Consider the following 18,623-nt stretch of genomic DNA (forward strand, 5'->3'; position numbering starts at 1 on the left):
TCTGCACCTGTCCACTGGAGCTATGTGTGTGTGTGTGTGTGTGTGTGTGTGTGTGTGTGTGGGTGTGTAAGTAAAGAACACTGGTGTGAATTGAATATTCTCAGGCTGTTTCTGTGCAGATTGGAACTCTGGGTAACAGAATGCTGAGATGTCCTGGTGAAAGGGTTCCCAACCCTGACAGAGAGAGACAGAGAGAGAGAGAGACAGAGAGAGACAGAGAGAAAGGACAGACAGAGAGAAAGAGACAGAGAGAGAGACAGAGAGAAAGAGAGAGACAGAGAAAGAGAGAGAGAGACAGAGAGAGAGAGACTGAGCAAGACAGAGAAAAAGACAGAGAGAGAGAGAAAGAGAGAGCGATAGAGAGAGAGACAGAGAGAGACGAGACAAAGAGAGACGGAGAGAGACAGAGAAAGAGAGAGACAGAGAAAGAGAGAGGGATAGGGAGAAAGAAACAGAGAGACAGAGCAAGAGAAAGAGACAGAGAGAGAGAGAGACTGAGCAAGAAAAAGAGACAGAGAGAGACAGAGAGAAAGAGAGAGAGACAGAGAGAAAGAGAGAGAGGAAGAAAGAGAGAGACAGTAAGAGAGAGAGACAGAGGGATGAAGCAAAATATACAGAAAGAGTGTAAGAAAATATGGCGTAAGAAAATAGTACAGAGACAGACATAAAGAAAACAACACACAGTCATGTCAGGTTCATAAGTATTGGGACAGCACCACCAGTATGGCGTGTGTGTGTGTAGAGCTGAAACGTCTCACTGATGATGTGTTATAGAAGTAGCAGGATACATTCCTCTACCTCCTGCTCAGATTCTGTCACCTGCTGCAAGACTTATAGGACGGAAAGCTCTTCACACTACAGACGGATAACGGAGCGTGAAAGCAAACTAAGAACACGATCAAGCAGCGAGTGAAGGCTGCTGCAGTAAAGCAAAGTCGAAGCAGCTCGAGGAGGAAACTTACTGTAGCGTTCGCTAAAGGCCAGGAGGACCGGACTGCGAAGGATTTTCATCCAAGTATTAGAAAAAGAATCCAGATGATTATGACTGGGTTAGTTTGCCTATGAAAATGGACATAATGGACTTTGTTGGGGGAAAAAAGAAACAGTTTAAAGCGATATGTTTATTAAACCGCTCGAGTTCACAACTGAAAGTCTACATGTCTGTGGAGTGCAGGGCCGAGAAATACAAAAACACACGGCGCTGTCCGAATACAAGCGGAGATACTCTACTGCACAGAGATAGACAGAAAGATGGAGAGAGAGACAGAGAGGGATGGAGGCATGCAGACAGAGTAGAACCTCAGTGCAATCACACACACACACACACACACACGCGGAATAATATACGAGAACCGTGTGAATAAGTAGGATATGATGACGACTGATAAAGAGCCTTAATTGCTGCAACACTGCTGCCGTGTATCTGTCTCGCTCTCTGTCCATCTGTCTGTCTATCTCTCTGTCTGTCTCTCTGTCTTACTCTCAGCTGAATAATGTTAATCCGCTATACAAAGAGTGAGTGTGTGAGCATCATATCAGAAAAGACAGAATTCATCCATCCGCCCCACTCTGTCTGTCTGTCTGTCTGTCTGTCTGTCTGTCTGTTCGCGTGTCTGTCTGTCTGTCTGTTCGCGTGTCTGTCTGTCTGTCTGCCTGTTTGTCTCTTTGTCCCTCTCTTTCTTATTTTTTGTGCAGATGTGTAAGCAGAGAAAGCTGTCCATTTAGCTATTTTTGCGCCCCCCCCCCCCCCCCCCTTTCTATCACACTCTCTCAGTGTGTGTGTGTGTGTGTGTGTGTGTACCATGGCCGAGGACATGTACGTGCCATATGGTCATGTCTGGATGCCCTCTCTTACCCAGTGCCTGAATAGAAACAGAGATCTGTTGTCATTCTGTTCCCTCTGTGTGTGTGTGTGTGTGTGTGTGTGTGTGTGTGTGTGTGTGTGTTTTCCATTAAATAAAATGAATAGACTTATTACCCACAACCCATTTTATATAAACAAATAGACAGAGTAAAGCACTACTATTACAATTAGCTCTAGCAACACACACACACACACACACACACACACACACACACACACACACACACACACACACACACACACATACATACACACAAAGAGAACATGTTTTTATGATGATGGTTTTAATATTATAGAACCACATTACATTTTTAAAACCATAAACAACTATTCAAGCGCACTGCAGGTTCTTCAGTGATCACAGAACCACAACGGAACATACTGAAGCGTAAGAAATATTTTAGCACCACATCAGACATTCTCGTTCCACATCAGACATTCTAGTACTATATCAGAGATTCTAGAGCTTGATATGACATTCCTGCTTTACATTAGACATTTTAGAACCACATTAGACAGAATTTCAGAACTACAGTATATCAGACATTTTAGAAACATATCAGGCATATTTTTCCCACATCGGATATTTTATAATAATCCGTACCACGTCAGACATTATGATATGTTTAGCCCCACATCAGACATTCTAGAAGCATATCAGAAATTCTAGAACCATACCAGACATTCTTACATCACATCAGACGCTCTAGAACCAAATCAGACATTCTAGAGCTACATCAGATATTTTGGAACCATATCAGACATCCTTGCCTCACATTAGACATGCCAGAACTATATTGCACATACCAGAACCACATCAGATATTCTCATCTCATACCAGACATTCTAGAACCAAATCAGACATTCTAGAACCAAATCAGACATTCTAGAACCATGTCAGGGATTCTTGCCCTACATAAGACATGCCAGAAATATATCACACAGTCTAGAACCACATTAGACATTCTCGTCTCATATCAGACATTCTAGAACCAAATCAGACATTCTAGAACCAAATCAGACATTCTAGAACCATGTCAGGGATTCTTGCCCTACATAAGACATGCCAGAAATATATCACACAGTCTAGAACCATATCAGACATTCTAGAACCATAGCAGACACTTTCACCCCACACCAGACGTTCTAGAACAATATCAGACATTCTTGCCCTACATTAGTCATGCCAGAACTATACCACACATTCTAGAACCACATCAGACCTTCTCATCTCACACCAGACATTCTTCAATTATAATTCGTACCACATTCATCAGACGTCTAATATACCTCAGTCTGACGTTACATGATGTCTCATTTTATGCCACATTGTCATGTTGCATCATCTTACACTGCATCATTTGTTGTTACTTCATAATGTGTTATATGGTTTTACATGAATCATATTACATTACACATCTGTGCTGTTATGTTGTGATGGATTATAACATGTTATAGCTTGTTTAGTTACATAACGTGTGAATTAATGTAATGTTGTGTTTACGGCTGCACCCACACATCAACATGACCGATTACGTAAAGACATACGACTTCCACGGAGCACGTCAATTCAGAGCATTGTTTATTGGTGCACGCTGTGCTGAAGTGAAATGGCTCACACACACAAACCCACGCACGCACACACACACACACACACAAAAAAAATGCACACACAGAACGAGCAACTCAAAAGAAAACACCACGAGTTCTGTGACCTCAAAATGACGAGCAAGCCGACTAAATGTGTATTAGAGTAAGTTTAGTCTGCGTGTTGGTGTGTGTCAGGCGTTGGACACGTCCAAGAACCATTGACATTTATATTATTTAAAGATTTATAATGTAAAATGTCAATGATTTAATTTTGTGTGTGTGTTTGTTTTTTTGTTGGGTCCTCCCATATGTGGGGGTCACCATATATCGCCGCTGGACTTAATTTGTGACATTTATATATTTTTTCAGTCGGAGAAAAAAATTATTTGTAAACTAAATACTTACTAAGAAAATGCTAGCAGTGGACATTAAAGCCAAACACACGTCCACTTCTCACGTCTCATCTGTCCATAGGACATTGCTCCAGAAGTCTTGTGGTTTGTTCAGAGGCAGTTTTGCGAACCTCATTCATGCTTCCATGTTTCTTTTTAGACAGATCAGACTTTCTCATTCCAACAATTGCAAACAGCCGTACTTGTTCAGTCTTCTTCTAATTGTGCCGCCACGGCCTTAACATGCTCAGTGGGACCTGTAGGGTCTGAGATGTAGCTCTTGTTTCTTTTTGTTTTGTACTTCCCTAAGTGTTGCATGGTCTTATTTTGGTGTGAATGTGCTGGGACGTCCACTCCTGGGAAGATTGGCAGCTGTCTTGAATGCTTTTCACTTGTGAATCATTTTTCTCACTGCAGAACGTTAAACTCGAGATTGTTTGGAAATGCTTTTATAGTGCAACCCTTTCCAGATTGACGTGTAGCAGCGATTGCTTCTTTAAGCCCATTGCTATGTCTGTCCCTCTTGGCATTAACACACACCCGAATGCTCCAGACCAGCAAACTGCCAAAACTGATGATCAATTAGTCAAGCGCCGATAATTAGCAGCACCTGGCTTTTTGGTTTCATTTTCTCTATCCCCTTACCCGTCACCCTCTCTCTGTCTGTTCTTGTTCTGACACTCTGACATCTTTTTCCAACCATTCTGCCTTTCCCTCATCTCTCTCTCTTAATCCCCCTCTCCCTCCCTCTCTCTCTTTTTCTTCTTCTGTGTCTTATTCCCTTCTCGTCACTTTTGCTTACTCCGCATCCCTATTATCTCTCCACTTTGTATGTCCTTGGGGACGTCGCCACACTTTCTACAATTATCCCTTTTTCCTCACTCTCTTTTTCCTGCTCAATTATTATACTCACACAGGCATTTCGTTATTGCTTGCTGCTCGTCCCATTGTTTCGCTTGTTTATTTTTGTTCTCTCTATCTTGATCACTCTCTCTGAAACATCCCTTCATGCGTTCCTTGTTCCCTCTTTGGTTCTTCGTTACACTCAATCGTCTTCCTCTCACCGCGTACTGTACACACTGTATATCTACATAATCTCTCTCTCTCGCGCTCTCACACTGTTCCTCTCCAGGTAACTACGGTGAAAGCGGGATGGCGGCGTTTAAGGAGATGGCGCTGAAAGAAGGGATCTGCATCGCGCACTCTGATAAGATCTGGAGTAACGCGGGCGAACAGAGCTTCGACCGTCTGCTGGCGAAGCTGCGAGGTCGTCTGCCCAAGGCGCGCGTGGTGGTGTGTTTCTGCGAGGGCATGACCGTCCGCGGCATCCTCATGGCCATGAGACGTCAGAACCTCGCCGGGGAGTTCATGCTCGTTGGCAGGTCTGAGACTCCGAGGCATCACCATCATCATCATCCTCATCATCACCATCATCATCCCCATGGTTTCCATTATCAAGCATATAATAATCGTCAGCCACAGGTGTGTATGAAACCAGAAGCATTTTGTTGTCTCATCCGCCTACAACGGTACAGTAGGTCTAAAAGACTGTCTCTCTATAAATGGTGCCGTGTTTCTCGCCAACGCCTGGCTGATAAGTTCAGTGAGAAACATGTATCGTCCAAATGAAAGCATCTCAGAAGGCAGCACTCGGTGCGAAACCTTTCGATTCAGACATGACTTGTCACCTTCCTGCCTGAGTGGGTGGAATTTGTTGCATTTTTTTTTTTTACTAACCAGTTCATCATCACCGCTATGATAAATGTCATGATAATATCCTGCACCATCACCGTGACCGTCACCATACGCATCATCCTCATGTCAAGAGTATCCCTATCTATCATCTTCATCATCAAATACATGAGTGCCATCATGAGCAGTCAAATGATCTGTGCATACACACACACACACATTTCAAACCGGCTCATTTTCGAAGAAATACTAGACAGCCATAGAGACTGAGCAAGTGCAAAAGAAAAACGAATAGAAAGAGAGAAAAGAGACAAGATGATGTTTCAAGGCAACAACTGTCAGCAGCTTCTCCACTAAATTAGTGCGAACTCTGCCAGCGTCAATGAGAGTTTTCGCCGGGATTCACATCGCAGCGCAGCGCAGCACACACAAACACAAACACACACTCTCTCAAACCTGTGGATAAAGAGGGTTTTATGTTTTAATGATTCACTTGCTTTGTTGTATGTGTGTGTGTTTGTGTGTGTGTGTAAGAGAGATCTAAATGCCTCACTGCTTCAGTAAATCGCCCCTGCTGTCATTAACCCCCCCTCTGTAACACACACGCCCCCACCAAATCACCACCCTGTCTTCTGTCCTTATGCGTCATTCGGCTATATCGAGCACTGAACCTCTGACTCTCCCTGATGCTAAAAACACCAAATCCCAGAAGTCTTAGAGAACATATTCTATTGTGTTCGAAGTGTCTTTATTCTGGCTCATTATAAGTTGTAAAATTACACGAAAATCCTCTTTTCCCAATGAATGGGGGAATGAATTATTCTAATTAAGTTCATATATTATGCAATTATGATATTAAAGTTTAGTGTTAGTGACGGTGTAGTATAATGTAGTGTTACTGTAATTGTACTGTAATGTTCATAGTGTAATATTTATTGTGCGTGCGGTATTTGTGTAGTATTAGGGTGACGTTAAAGTGACATTTTTATTTATGCTGTCATATTAGTGCGATATTAATTGTAGTATTAGTGTAATACAGTATTACCATAGCGTGGCTGTAGTATTAATGTTATATTTTTATAGCATTAGAGAGATATTAATGATATGATAACGATATTACTGTAGGATTGCTGTAGCATTGCTGTAATATTTGCTGTAGTATTTATAGCAAATATTAGTGGAACATCACCATAGTATTGCTGCGGTATTAATGTTATAGTGATTGTTGCATTAATATGATCTTAACTGTAGTATTGCTGCAGTATTAATGTTATAGTGATTGTTGCATTAATATGATCTTAACTGTAGTATTGCTGCAGTACAGTATTAATGTTATAGTGATTGTTGCATTAATATGATATTAACTGTAGTATTGCTGCAGTATTAATGTTATAGTGATTGTTGCATTAATATGATATTAACTGTAGTATTGCTGCAGTATTAATGTTATAGTGATTGTTGCATTAATATGATCTTAACTGTAGTATTGCTGCGGTATTAATGTTATAGTGATTGTTGCATTAATATGATCTTAACTGTAGTATTGCTGCAGTATTAATGTTATAGTGATTGTTGCATTAATAAGATCTTAACTGTAGTATTGCTGCGGTATTAATGTTATAGTGATTGTTGCATTAATATGATCTTAACTGTAGTATTGCTGCAGTATTAATGTTATAGTGATTGTTGCATTAATATGATCTTAACTGTAGTATTGCTGCAGTATTAATGTTATAGTGATTGTTGCATTAATATGATATTTACTGTAGTATTGCTGCGGTATTAATGTTATAGTGATTGTTACATTAATATGATCTTAACTGTAGTATTGCTGCAGTATTAATGTTATAGTGATTGTTGCATTAATATGATATTAACTGTAGTATTGCTGCGGTATTAATGTTATAATGATTGTTGCATTAATAAGATCTTAACTGTAGTATTGCTGCAGTATTAATGTTATAGTGATTGTTGCATTAATATGATCCTAACTGTAGTATTGCTGCGGTATTAATGTTATAGTGATTGTTGCATTAATATGATCTTAACTGTAGTATTGCTGCAGTATTAATGTTATAGTGATTGTTGCATTAATATGATCTTAACTGTAGTATTGCTGCAGTATTAATGTTATAGTGATTGTTGCATTAATATGATATTTACTGTAGTATTGCTGCGGTATTAATGTTATAGTGATTGTTGCATTAATATGATCTTAACTGTAGTATTGCTGCGGTATTAATGTTATAGTGATTGTTGCATCAATATGATCTTAACTGTAGTATTGCTCCGGTATTTATGTTATAGTGATTGTTGCATTAATATGATATTAACTGTAGTATTGCTCCGGTATTAATGTTATAGTGATTGTTGCATTAATATGATATTAACTGTAGTATTGATGCGGTATTAATGTTATAGTGATTGTTGCATCAATATGATCTTAACTGAAGTATTGCTGCGGTATTAATGTTATAGTGATTGTTGCATCAATATGATCTTAACTGTAGTATTGCTGCGGTATTAATGTTATAGTGATTGTTGCATTAATATGATATTAACTGTAGTATTGCTGCAGTATTAATGTGATGTTAGTGTCCCATTAGTGTAACATTGCTGTAGTACTGCTGTAGTGTTATAGTTATAGTGTTCTAGCATTAGTGTGATATTAACTGTAGTATCGCTGTATCGCTGGTGTTAATGTGATATAACGCGATTATTGTTGCATAAGTGTAACATTGCTATAGTGTTGGTGTAGCATTAATGTTATATTGTTGTGGAATTAGTGTCCTATTACCGTAGTACACCTGTGGTATTAAAGTCATAGTGACATGCGGTATTAGTGAAACATTACTGTAGTGTTGCTGTAGTGTTAAAGTGACTTTACTATAGATTTCGCTTTGATTACCATAGATTTAAATAATGCTGTAGTTTTATTTTAGCATTATTGTAACAGTAATATATTGCAGCTACTCCAGTATTACTACATTAATATTAAAATTATTTTAGTTAGTATAATATTAATATAAATGTATTACTATGCTTTTACTGTAGTATATTCTAATATGGATTTGCTATAGTGTACTGTTGTACTATTGTTGTAGTTGCTGTAGAATTATCATAGTATTACTTGGTTAAATTAGGATTAGCTTACATATTGCTAATCATGTACTATAATATTATTTTTGCTGCAGTTTTAGTATAGTTCCATTGAAAAATTATTGTGTTTTTACAGTGTAGTATAGTTTTACTGTAGTTTTAATATAATATTACTGTAACTTTGAGTTAGCATTGTTGCAGTTTTACTGGAGTGCTAATTTTGTAGATTTACTATAGTGTTTGTACTATACTATACTGTAAAATTAATACAAACACAATATTACTATAGTTTAGCTGTAGTATTGATATTATATTGAACTTACTGTAGAAGTTAGCAGAACATCAGATTTTCAGTGGTATTAGTTTCTAAATACTGTAGATTTGCTTTAATATCTGTACTATACAAGAAAAAATTTTTGCTTTAGAAGTACTACTAGATTTGCGGTAGTATAGTATAGTATAGTATAGTATAGTATAGTATAGTATAGTATAGTTATCTTTAGCATTACTTTAACATGACTATATTAATTTTGTACTTAGGTATTATTTTGATATTAATGTAGATCTGCTCAAACACTTAAACTACTGTAATATACCATAATATTAGACTTGCTGCAGTTTGAGTAAAATATGCATATTGTTTGTTGTAGAATTAGTGTAATGGTGTAGTCTTAATGTAGCGTTATTATACTATTACTGCAGTGTTGCTGTAGAGTTCGTATTGTTTTTAATATTGTAGTTTAGAATCTTAATAATACTGTACTGTCCCACTGTATATTTGATATACCCTTAACATATGCTTGTTTCAGTCCTATTGTAGTAGTAGAATTAGTATAAATGTAATATTACTGTAGTTTTACTGTAGTATTATTGTAATTGTACTGAAACTTTAAAGTCTTTAATAATATCTTTAAAAAGAATGAACTTTTAATACAAACACTGAATCCCTTATTAAACCCATAATATCATTTTCCAGATAATGCTTTTGTCAGTCGTACCTAGGTTGCCATGGAAACGGCGAGTAGTAGGGGATTGTCGTAGGGGATTACTGGAGTGTCCCCATTTCTCAACACATTTTGCACTTTTTATTTCCCTCTACATTTCTTAGAGTTTATTCCGTGACTTAAATTCTTCAAAATCTCACAGTGCTTATTAATATTATAAAAAAACAGAAAAAGATTAAAAGGGTAGAGAGAGAAGCTGTGTGTGTGTGTGTGTGTGTGTGTGTGTGTGTGTGTGTGTGTTTGTGTGTTTTGCTCAGATCACACATACATACCGTTTTAATAGTCATGAATTTATGAAGTACACAGAAGGGAAATAGTTTCATTAGGTCAAAATTAAAACTGTGTGTTTTATGTGTAAATGAATGTACTTTGTGTGTGTGTGTGTGTGTGTGTGTGTGTGTGTGTGTGTGTGTGTGTGTGTTTTGTTGTAGACTTGACGTAATATAGTTTTGGTGCTGTATTAGTTTAATCTTACACTAGTTTGGTTTTAGTCTTGTCATGATGTAGTTTTGCTGTAGTATTGGTGTAATATTGCTGTAGGTTTGTTAAAATCTTTCTGTGCTGTAGTTTTGGATGTGGTATTAGTATAACATTATTGTAGTTGGTTGCAGAATTCTCTGAATGTAATTTCGTTTTAGTATTAGTGTGACATCACTGTAGTTTGGTTGTAGTCTTGCTGTTATGTAGCTTTGCTGTAGTATGACTGTAACATCACTATATTAGTCTTCTTGTAATGTAGTTTAATGTACATAGTATTAGTACATCTCTGCAGACTTGCTGTGATGTAGATTTGCTGTAGTATTAGTGTGTTTAACACTAGTTTGGTTGTAGTCTTGCTGTAATTTAGCTTTGCTGTAGTAAATAAACACTCTAGTTTGAATGTAGTCTTGCAGTGATGTAGTTTTGCCATAATATTACAGTAACACTGCTGTAGTTTGGTTGTAATTTTGCTGTTACAACATCACTGTAGTCTATTTGTAGTCTTTCCTTTTTTTAGTTTTGCAATAGTATTATTGTATAAACCTTGTAGTTTTGCTGTAGACTAGCCATGATGTAGCTTTGTTGTAGTATTACAGTAACATCACTATAGTTGTTGTCTTGTTGATATGTAGTTTACTGTAATATAAATCCAACGTTTCTGAAGTCTTGCCATTATATAGATTCGCTGTAGTATTCGGGTAACAAAACTGTAGTTTCGCTGTAGTCATGCCTTGCTGTGGTTTTGCTGTAGTCATGCTGTGCTGTAGTTTTGCTGTAGTCACGTGACATCATTGAAGTTTTGCTGTATACTTGCTATGCTGTAGTATAAGTGTCATATTGCTGTAGTTTGGTTGTACAGTAGTCATCTTGTGATGTAGTCTTACATGTAGTCTTCTGTAGTATTAGTGTAGTATTATGGTATTTCTGGTGAAGTCCTGCACGAAAGTAGTTTTGCAAAATTTTTACTATAATAACATTGTAGTTTTGCTCCAGTATTGTGGGGATGTAGATTTGCTGTAGTCCACTGTAGTTCTTTTGTAGTATCATTGTAGTCAGTTAGTTTGGTTGTAGTCTAGCAATAATGTAGGCTTGCTGTAGTTTTAGTGTAATGACACTGTAGTTTTGCTGTGATAATGTTGTGATGTAGATTCGCTGTAGTTTTAATGTAACATCACTGCAGTTTGTCTGTGGTCTTGCTGTGCTGTAGTTTTGGAGTAGTATTAGTGTAACATCCCTGTAGTTTGGTTGTAGCTTTGTTGTGTTGTACTGTAGTTTGGTTATAGTCTTGTTGTGATGTAGTTTTGCGGCAGTGTTAGTGAGACTTTACTGAAGTGCGGTTGTAGTCTTGTTGTGATGCAGTTTTGCGGTTATGTTAGAGAGACTTTACTGTAGTGCGGTTGTAGTCTTGTTGTGATGTGGTTTTGCGGCAGTGTTAGTGAGACTTTACTGTAGTGCAGTTGTAGTCTTGTTGTGATGTAGTTTTGCTATAGATTTGTAAAATAACATTGTAGATTGGCTGTGGTCTTGTTGCGATGTAGTTTTGTAGCATTAGTCAACCACCGTTGTATTTTTGATGCACTGTTGTATTGATGTCAGTGTTGTTTTTTTGCAGCTGTAGTGTACTTTTCTTTTCTGCTCCTCTTTCTTCATCTTTTTCACTCTCTCTTTTATCGTCTGTGCCCTGATATGTTGGTGACCATTTTTTTTTCTTCTTTTCCTTTCCTAGTAAGGATGGAAAAAGACAGAGAGGGAGTGAGAGAGATGGAATGCAAAGCCAGTACCCCTTCTGCTGCCTGTTACCGTGGCAACAGCACTGAATCCCTACACCGCAGAGTGAGAGTAAAAGTGAGAGAAGGGCAGAAAAAGAATAAGGGACCCGCTTCTGACACAAACACCCTCCACACACACTCACATAGAGCTACCTGAATAAGTGTGTTAGAGGTGTGTGTGTGTGTGTGTGTGTGATCTGAGTGTGAGTGTGTATCTATTTGTAGCTTGTAAGATGGAGGTGTGTATTTGTGGTCTCTTTGGGTGTATTGTGTCCTAGATGTCACACGTGTGTGTATGTGTGTGTTGTGTGCGATATAACAGCAGGAGAAACACACAGTGTCACTACAACTGTAATTACCATCTGCCTGAGGTGTGTGTGTGTGTGTGCGCGTGTGTGTGTGTGTGTTTAGTGAAGCTCTAATGAGGGACAGTAGACCCACAGTAAATGCATGTTGTCAGTGGAACTATAAAGAGAGAACACACACACACACACAAACACACACACACCACACACTGAGGTCACAGACTCCACAGATGTTAATTGCGTTCCTGGCAGCACTGATATGGTGTCGATGCTGACTTTACATAGAGGTGAATGCTAGGATTTTTTTTTCATGAAAATAAAATAGTCATGAATATAAATAGTAATTAAATAGGATAGGTACAAATAATTACCCCACATTTATAAATGAATTAAATAGGCCGTTGAATTAAATAGGATGGCCTTAGAACTCTCATTTACAGTGTCAAAAATGTATACTTTTGATGAATGTGCCAGTACTGATAAAGGAATATCGACTACAACCCTTAATAGGAAGTTAGAATAAGTTATTAGAGAGAGTAACACAACTGCAGGTCTATGTCTGGGTTTCCGAATTTTCCAAGGTTCCGTCCTCTGCCCAGGTTTATGCCCCACCGGGAGAGTTTCAGTGGCAGAATGGTTGAACTTGGCTTTTGCCCTGGCATAAATATTCATGAAAAGAGCTCTAACTCATGAGCAGTTTAATGTGTCTGTATCTTGTAGCTCTGCAGGTACAGAGTGTAGCAGAGGGCAGGATCTTTGAGCAGTTAGAAAAGGTAGCTTTGCTGTAGTTTTAGTATAATAGCATTGTAGTTTGATTGTGTTCATGTTGTGATTGAGATTTCTTGTAGTATCAGTGCAATATCACTGTAGTTCAGTTGTAGTCTTGTTGTTTTGTAGTTTAGTTGTAAGATATAAAAATTACATTTTAGTTTGGTTGTGGTCATTGGTTGGGAAATAACATTGCAGTTTGGTTGTTGTCATGTTGTGATGAAGTTTCACTGTAGTTCAGTTGTAGTCTTGTTGCGGTGTAGTTTGGTTGGAAAAAACATTGTAGTTTGGTTGTTGTCATGTTGTGATGTAGATTTGCTGTAGTGTTTGGGAAGAATAACTTTGCAGTTGGGTTGTTATGTTGTGATGTAGTTTCACTGTAGTTCAGTTGTAGTCTTGTTGTGGTGTAGTTTGGTTAGGAAAAGCATTGTAGTTTGGTTGTTGCCATGTTGTGATGTAGATTTGCTGTAGTGTTTGGGAAGAATAACATTGCAGTTTGGTTGTTGTCATGTTGTGATGGAGATTTGCCGTGGCATCAGTGTAATATCACTGTAGTTCGGTTGTAGTCTTGTCATGATGTAATTAAGCTGTAGTATTTGGGAAATGACATTGTAGTTTGGTTGTGGTTATGTTGTGATGGAGATTTCATGTGGTAGCAGTGCAACAGCAATGCAGTTCGGTTGTAGTCTTGCTGTGTTGTAGTTTAGTTGTAAGATTTGTAGATAACATTGTAGTTTGGTTGTGGTCATGTTGTGATGTTTTTCTGTAGTGTTTGGGAAGAATAACATTGCAGTTTGTTTGTTGTCATGTTGTTATGTTGTTTCACTGTAGTTCAGTTGTAGTCTTGTTGTGGTGTAATTTGGTTTGGAAATAACATTGTTGTTAGTTTGCGGACATGTTGTGATGTAGTTTTGCTGTAGCATCAGTATAACATCACGGTAGTTCGGTTGTAGTCTTGTTGTAATGTAATTTAGTTGGGAAATAATATTGTAGTTTGGTTGTGGTCATGCTGTGATGTAGTTTGGCTGTACTGTTTGGGAAGAATAACATTGCAGTTTGTTTGTTGTCATGTTGTGATGTAGTTTCACTGTAGCATCAGTATAACATCACGGTAGTTCGGTTGTAGTCCTGTTGTAATGTAATTTAGTTGGGAAATAATATCGTAGTTTGGTTGTGGTCATGTGATATAGATTTGCTGTAATATTTGTGAAATAATATTGTAGGTTGGTTGTGGTCTTGTTGTAATGTAGTTTTGTTGTATTAATAAATGGCCACTGTATTTTTTTAAATAATCTTGCTGTCAATGTTGATGGTAACACACGTTGTGGTCTTGTGTTTTGGCTGAGGTTTTGGCCCTGTACTGTACAGCAAATAACTTCACTGTGTTGTATATTGTCAATTGTTTTTCAGGTTTTATTCGGCAAGTATGTTGACCCACACAAGAAATTTGATTCCGGCTGTTTGTGGCTCCTATAGTACAGGCCAAAAGCGAGCAGAACGCCTGTTCCTTGGAAAATCCATGTTGCTAACTTGCAGAAGAGACGGATGTGTCTGTGTGAACTGTACACACACTCATCCACCAACACCACTTGCACGTTACAGGAACTCAGCTGCGAGTTATTTCTCCATCTCCCATACAGTCCTGACTTCGCTTCAAGCCATTTCCACATGTTTGGGCCATTAAAGGAGTTCCTGGGAGGCCAGCGAATCAGAAAGGAAGTCCAATCATGGCTCCAGCGTACTGAGAAAACCTCCATGGTGTCCAAGCGCTAGTGAAACACTGGAATAAGTGCATTATTGTAGCAAAAGATTATATAAAGAAATAAAATGAGTTCTTAACTCTTATAACAGTGTTCTGTTATTCTGCGCAAACAAAAGTCCCGCATTCCCTCGAACAGCCTTTATAATGATTTCAGTGGAATAAAACTGAAAAGTGCGTCCAGTTGTACACCAGGACTTCACAGGATTACAGGATCTGAAGCAACATACCAGAGTGAAAAAAAAAGGTGAAAAAAAAAAGATAACAATTAAATTAAAGAAGAACAAAAGCGGCATTGTTTTAGCGTTCACACTCGTTATTGGCGATAACGGTAACACTTTAATAAAGGCAGGATGGACCTGGAGACTGCAGAGCTGGAAAGGATAAAAAGACTCGTAGATAACGCTAATGTTAAGTGTAAATGCATTTCTCAGCTTTGTGTGTGTGTGTGTGTGTGTGTGTGCAAAAGGACAGAAGAGCCATGATGTGTGTAGCATTTAAATTCCGCTGACCCTCTTGCTGTCTGGTACATACTGTAATCAACTTAGCCCTGGTGTTTGTTTGTGTGTGTGTGTGTGTGTGTGTGTGTATGTGTGAGATTGTCTTATATGACATTTCCTAAATGATTTCTGTCCAAATCGTATCTCTAAGGTTAACCACCTCATCTTGTCTCCTCGGAGAGAGAGAGAGAGAGAGAGAGAGAGAGAGTCGAAAACAGTGAGAAGACTGAATCATTTATTTAAGTCCAACATCAATCAAAGGCTAGCCCTGTCAAAGAGTAACAGCATCAATCAGTTTATTGCTGTCACACACACACACACACACACACACACACAGAGTCGAACATAGAAATTCCAGTGTGGCCGTTACAGGATGGATGTCAGCTGGGAGCATAATAAATGCTTTTCTAACTGTGTGTGTCTATGTGTGTGTGTGTCTGTGTGTGTGTGTGTGTGTGAAGGAACTCGCAGATGTTCTCTCAAATACACACAGAGCTTTTTGAAGACTGAGGATAATTGCAGCTCGCCCACACAGCTGTGTGAGTCGGTGAATGAGTGACACCAAGAGAGAGAGCGAGAAAGCGAGACAGACAGACAGACCGAGAGAGAGAGAGAGGGGAAGAGAGCAAGACAGACAGACAGACAGATAGACGGAGAGATTCAGAGGTGGAGAGAGCGAGACAGACAGACAGACAGACGGGGGGGGGGCGGAGTGAGACAGACAGACAGACAAAGAGAGAGAGGGGGGGAGAGAGCAAGACAGACAGACAGACAGGCCGAGAGAGAGGGGGGAAGAGCGAGACAAACAGACAGACTGAGAGAGAGAGGGGGAGAGAGCGAGACTGACAGATCGAGGGGGGGGGCAGAGTGAGACAGACAGACGAAGAGACAGAGCCACACAAAGACATTAGACTAAGAGAGAGACAGAGAGAGAGGAGCACATAAAGACAGACAGAGAGATGAAGAGACAGAGACACATAAAGACACAGAGACAGAGAGAGAAATGAGGAGCCTCTCACTCATCTTGGCTTTGGCCCATGAGGAATAATTCTTTGTGTGTGTGTGTGTGTGTGTGTGTGTGTATATGAGAGAGAAAGCAAGAGTTTTAGGGTGTACTTTGATGACAAGCCACCCGCAAAAGGGCAGTAAACTTACACACCTGCTTGAGACTCCGCCTCCCTGTTCACTGACTGACGGATGGATGGACAGACAGATACAAAGCGTAGTGACACGTATAGTGTTATCTTTCTTTGTCTTTCACTAGTAAGTCAGTTGTTCTTATTTACACTTCTGTCTGTCTGGGTTTTTTTCCTCTCAAACTGAGTCTAAACAAACAGTGACAGATCCATCGCCATGACGATCAATCGCCTCTCGTCTCCACGGAAACTGCCTGTTTAGATGGAGGTGAAAAAGAAGAAAAAGAGAGTGAGACACGCAGGGAGAAAGAGGGATTTATGAGTTTAAATGCTTTGCTTCATCAAAATCATAGTCATAATTCAGAGGTCAGTGTGTGTGTGCGTGTGTGTGTGTGTGTGTGTGTGTTTTACACTTGCTAAAGGCGAGTGAAACATGACAGGTGATTAATGATCTTTACAGAGAGAGAGAGAGAGAGAGAAGTTGTAAAGAAACTTGAAACATATAATGATGAGCGAAGGATTGTTGGTCAATAGAGAGAGACAGAGAGATAAAAAAAACAGATATAAATGTATTAAACTCATTTAATAATAGACTATAATTATCGAATAATTCAATAATACTTCCTAAAACGATCAAAATTATCGGACCAACAGAGCAAGACATTTTTGCTAAAGTTTTTTGCAGTGAAGATAAAAACACGAAAAAAAAAAACAACAACAACTGTGTGCTCATTTGCATAAAGCAGACAACTTGGAAAGCAAAGAACAACAACAACAAAAATAGATCTGGAATCGAATTTGGAAATAAATTAACAAAGAAATCGAAAAAAATACAAAAAATGGCATCAAATACAAAAAGTGCAATATTCTTGAACCAGCCAAAGCTATCTATAATTTCCTAAAATAGTATAACAACAAACCAAATATAGGATTATTACACTATTTCTAGTCAAATAGTTTCTAGTAATTCTGTGGGCAGTGGTACAGTAGTAGCTCAGAGAGTTACTGATCGAAAGGTTGGCGGTTCGAGCCCCAGCTCCACCAGGTTGCCCCTGTTGGGCCCTTGATCGAGGCCCTTAACCCCATCTGCTCCAGAAGCGCTGTATCATGGCTGACCCTCCCATCTGACCCCAGTTACACTGGGACATGTGAAGAAGGAATTTCACTGTGGTGTAATGTATATGTGACAAATAAAGGCTCACCTTAAGGCCTTGTTCACACGGACGTTACGTTTTTGGATAAACGAACGCGCTCTGAACGTCCTAGACGTTTATGTTGCTTTTTGTTAAAGGCGCTCGTTTAACTTCTACACCAGCGTTCGTTTGGCTCTGTCTAACGCCAGCCTGCAGCACAAATTGTAGTTCCTGTGTTAACCTGTAGAGGCAGTGTCGGGCACTGAATATGAAAGCCCCTGTCGTTTTATTTGAGGTGCCTCCTTTTAATATGGACCGTTTTGCTATATTAGATATGGATCTTGTTGGTTTAAAAATTCTCGTAACACGGCGATGTAGGGAGAGAAGGAATTGCCGCCGCTACTGGGTTCACCCTCTGACTGCACGACGTCGGATTAAAGGACGTTTTTTTGTGGTTTATGAAGGAATGCGAAAATTTCAGCATTTGATGGTTTTTGGGCTTGATCTTAAGCTCTCTTTTAGACTAGTGTTCATTTCGTCAGCAATTTTCAATTTTAGTCTTAGTTTGAGTTCGAGGATAAATGTCCCTTTTAGTTTTTATTACTGTATATTTAGTCAATCTTGTCCTTTTTTTTTTAGTCAAGTTTTAGTCGACTAAAAAAGAAATCTTCAAAGGAATAGTCGAAGGAACTTTCAGTATTTTACTCTAGTTTTAGTAAATGAAAACGTAACATTTTTCAATAAGATTATTAATAATTAACTCTACAGTCAATGTAGTCTAGCAAAAAACATTATTGAAAATTTTAAATGTACCTTTTCACAGCCACCGCTGTATGTCCATATTTGTGTCCCGTTGACATTCCACGTACATATGTAACGTCCTGTCCTCGTCAACCAATATATTTCATCATTATTGTTATTTACAAAATTAACACCATTTTGGACTTAATATAGATAATCTTGACGGCAGCCCTACACTGGAAAACAATTTGGCTTAGCCAGTGCAGTGTTCCTGAATCTAACCAAACTCATCTTTTACTTTTTACATTTTTTAAAAATTTGCTTCTTTTAGAAAAAATTTTGTTCCCAAAACTATCAAAATTAATTGCATAATAAGCAAGGAGGAGGGAAT

At 38.6% G+C, this 18,623-nt stretch overlaps 1 protein-coding gene across 1 annotated transcript in view; it reads left to right on the forward strand.

Moving 5' to 3' along the window:
- The window catches only part of grm5b (glutamate receptor, metabotropic 5b), a 46,796-nt gene that overhangs the window by 6,097 nt on the left and 22,076 nt on the right, over window positions 1–18,623 (forward strand). Inside the window, exon 2 of the mRNA XM_053507257.1 lies at window positions 4,979–5,228. Within this exon, the coding sequence (XP_053363232.1) occupies window positions 4,979–5,228 (250 nt within the window). The remainder of the gene's footprint in view (window positions 1–4,978; window positions 5,229–18,623) is intronic.

This window comes from Clarias gariepinus, chromosome 11, assembly GCF_024256425.1.
Source record: "Clarias gariepinus isolate MV-2021 ecotype Netherlands chromosome 11, CGAR_prim_01v2, whole genome shotgun sequence".
NCBI lineage: Eukaryota > Metazoa > Chordata > Actinopteri > Siluriformes > Clariidae > Clarias > Clarias gariepinus.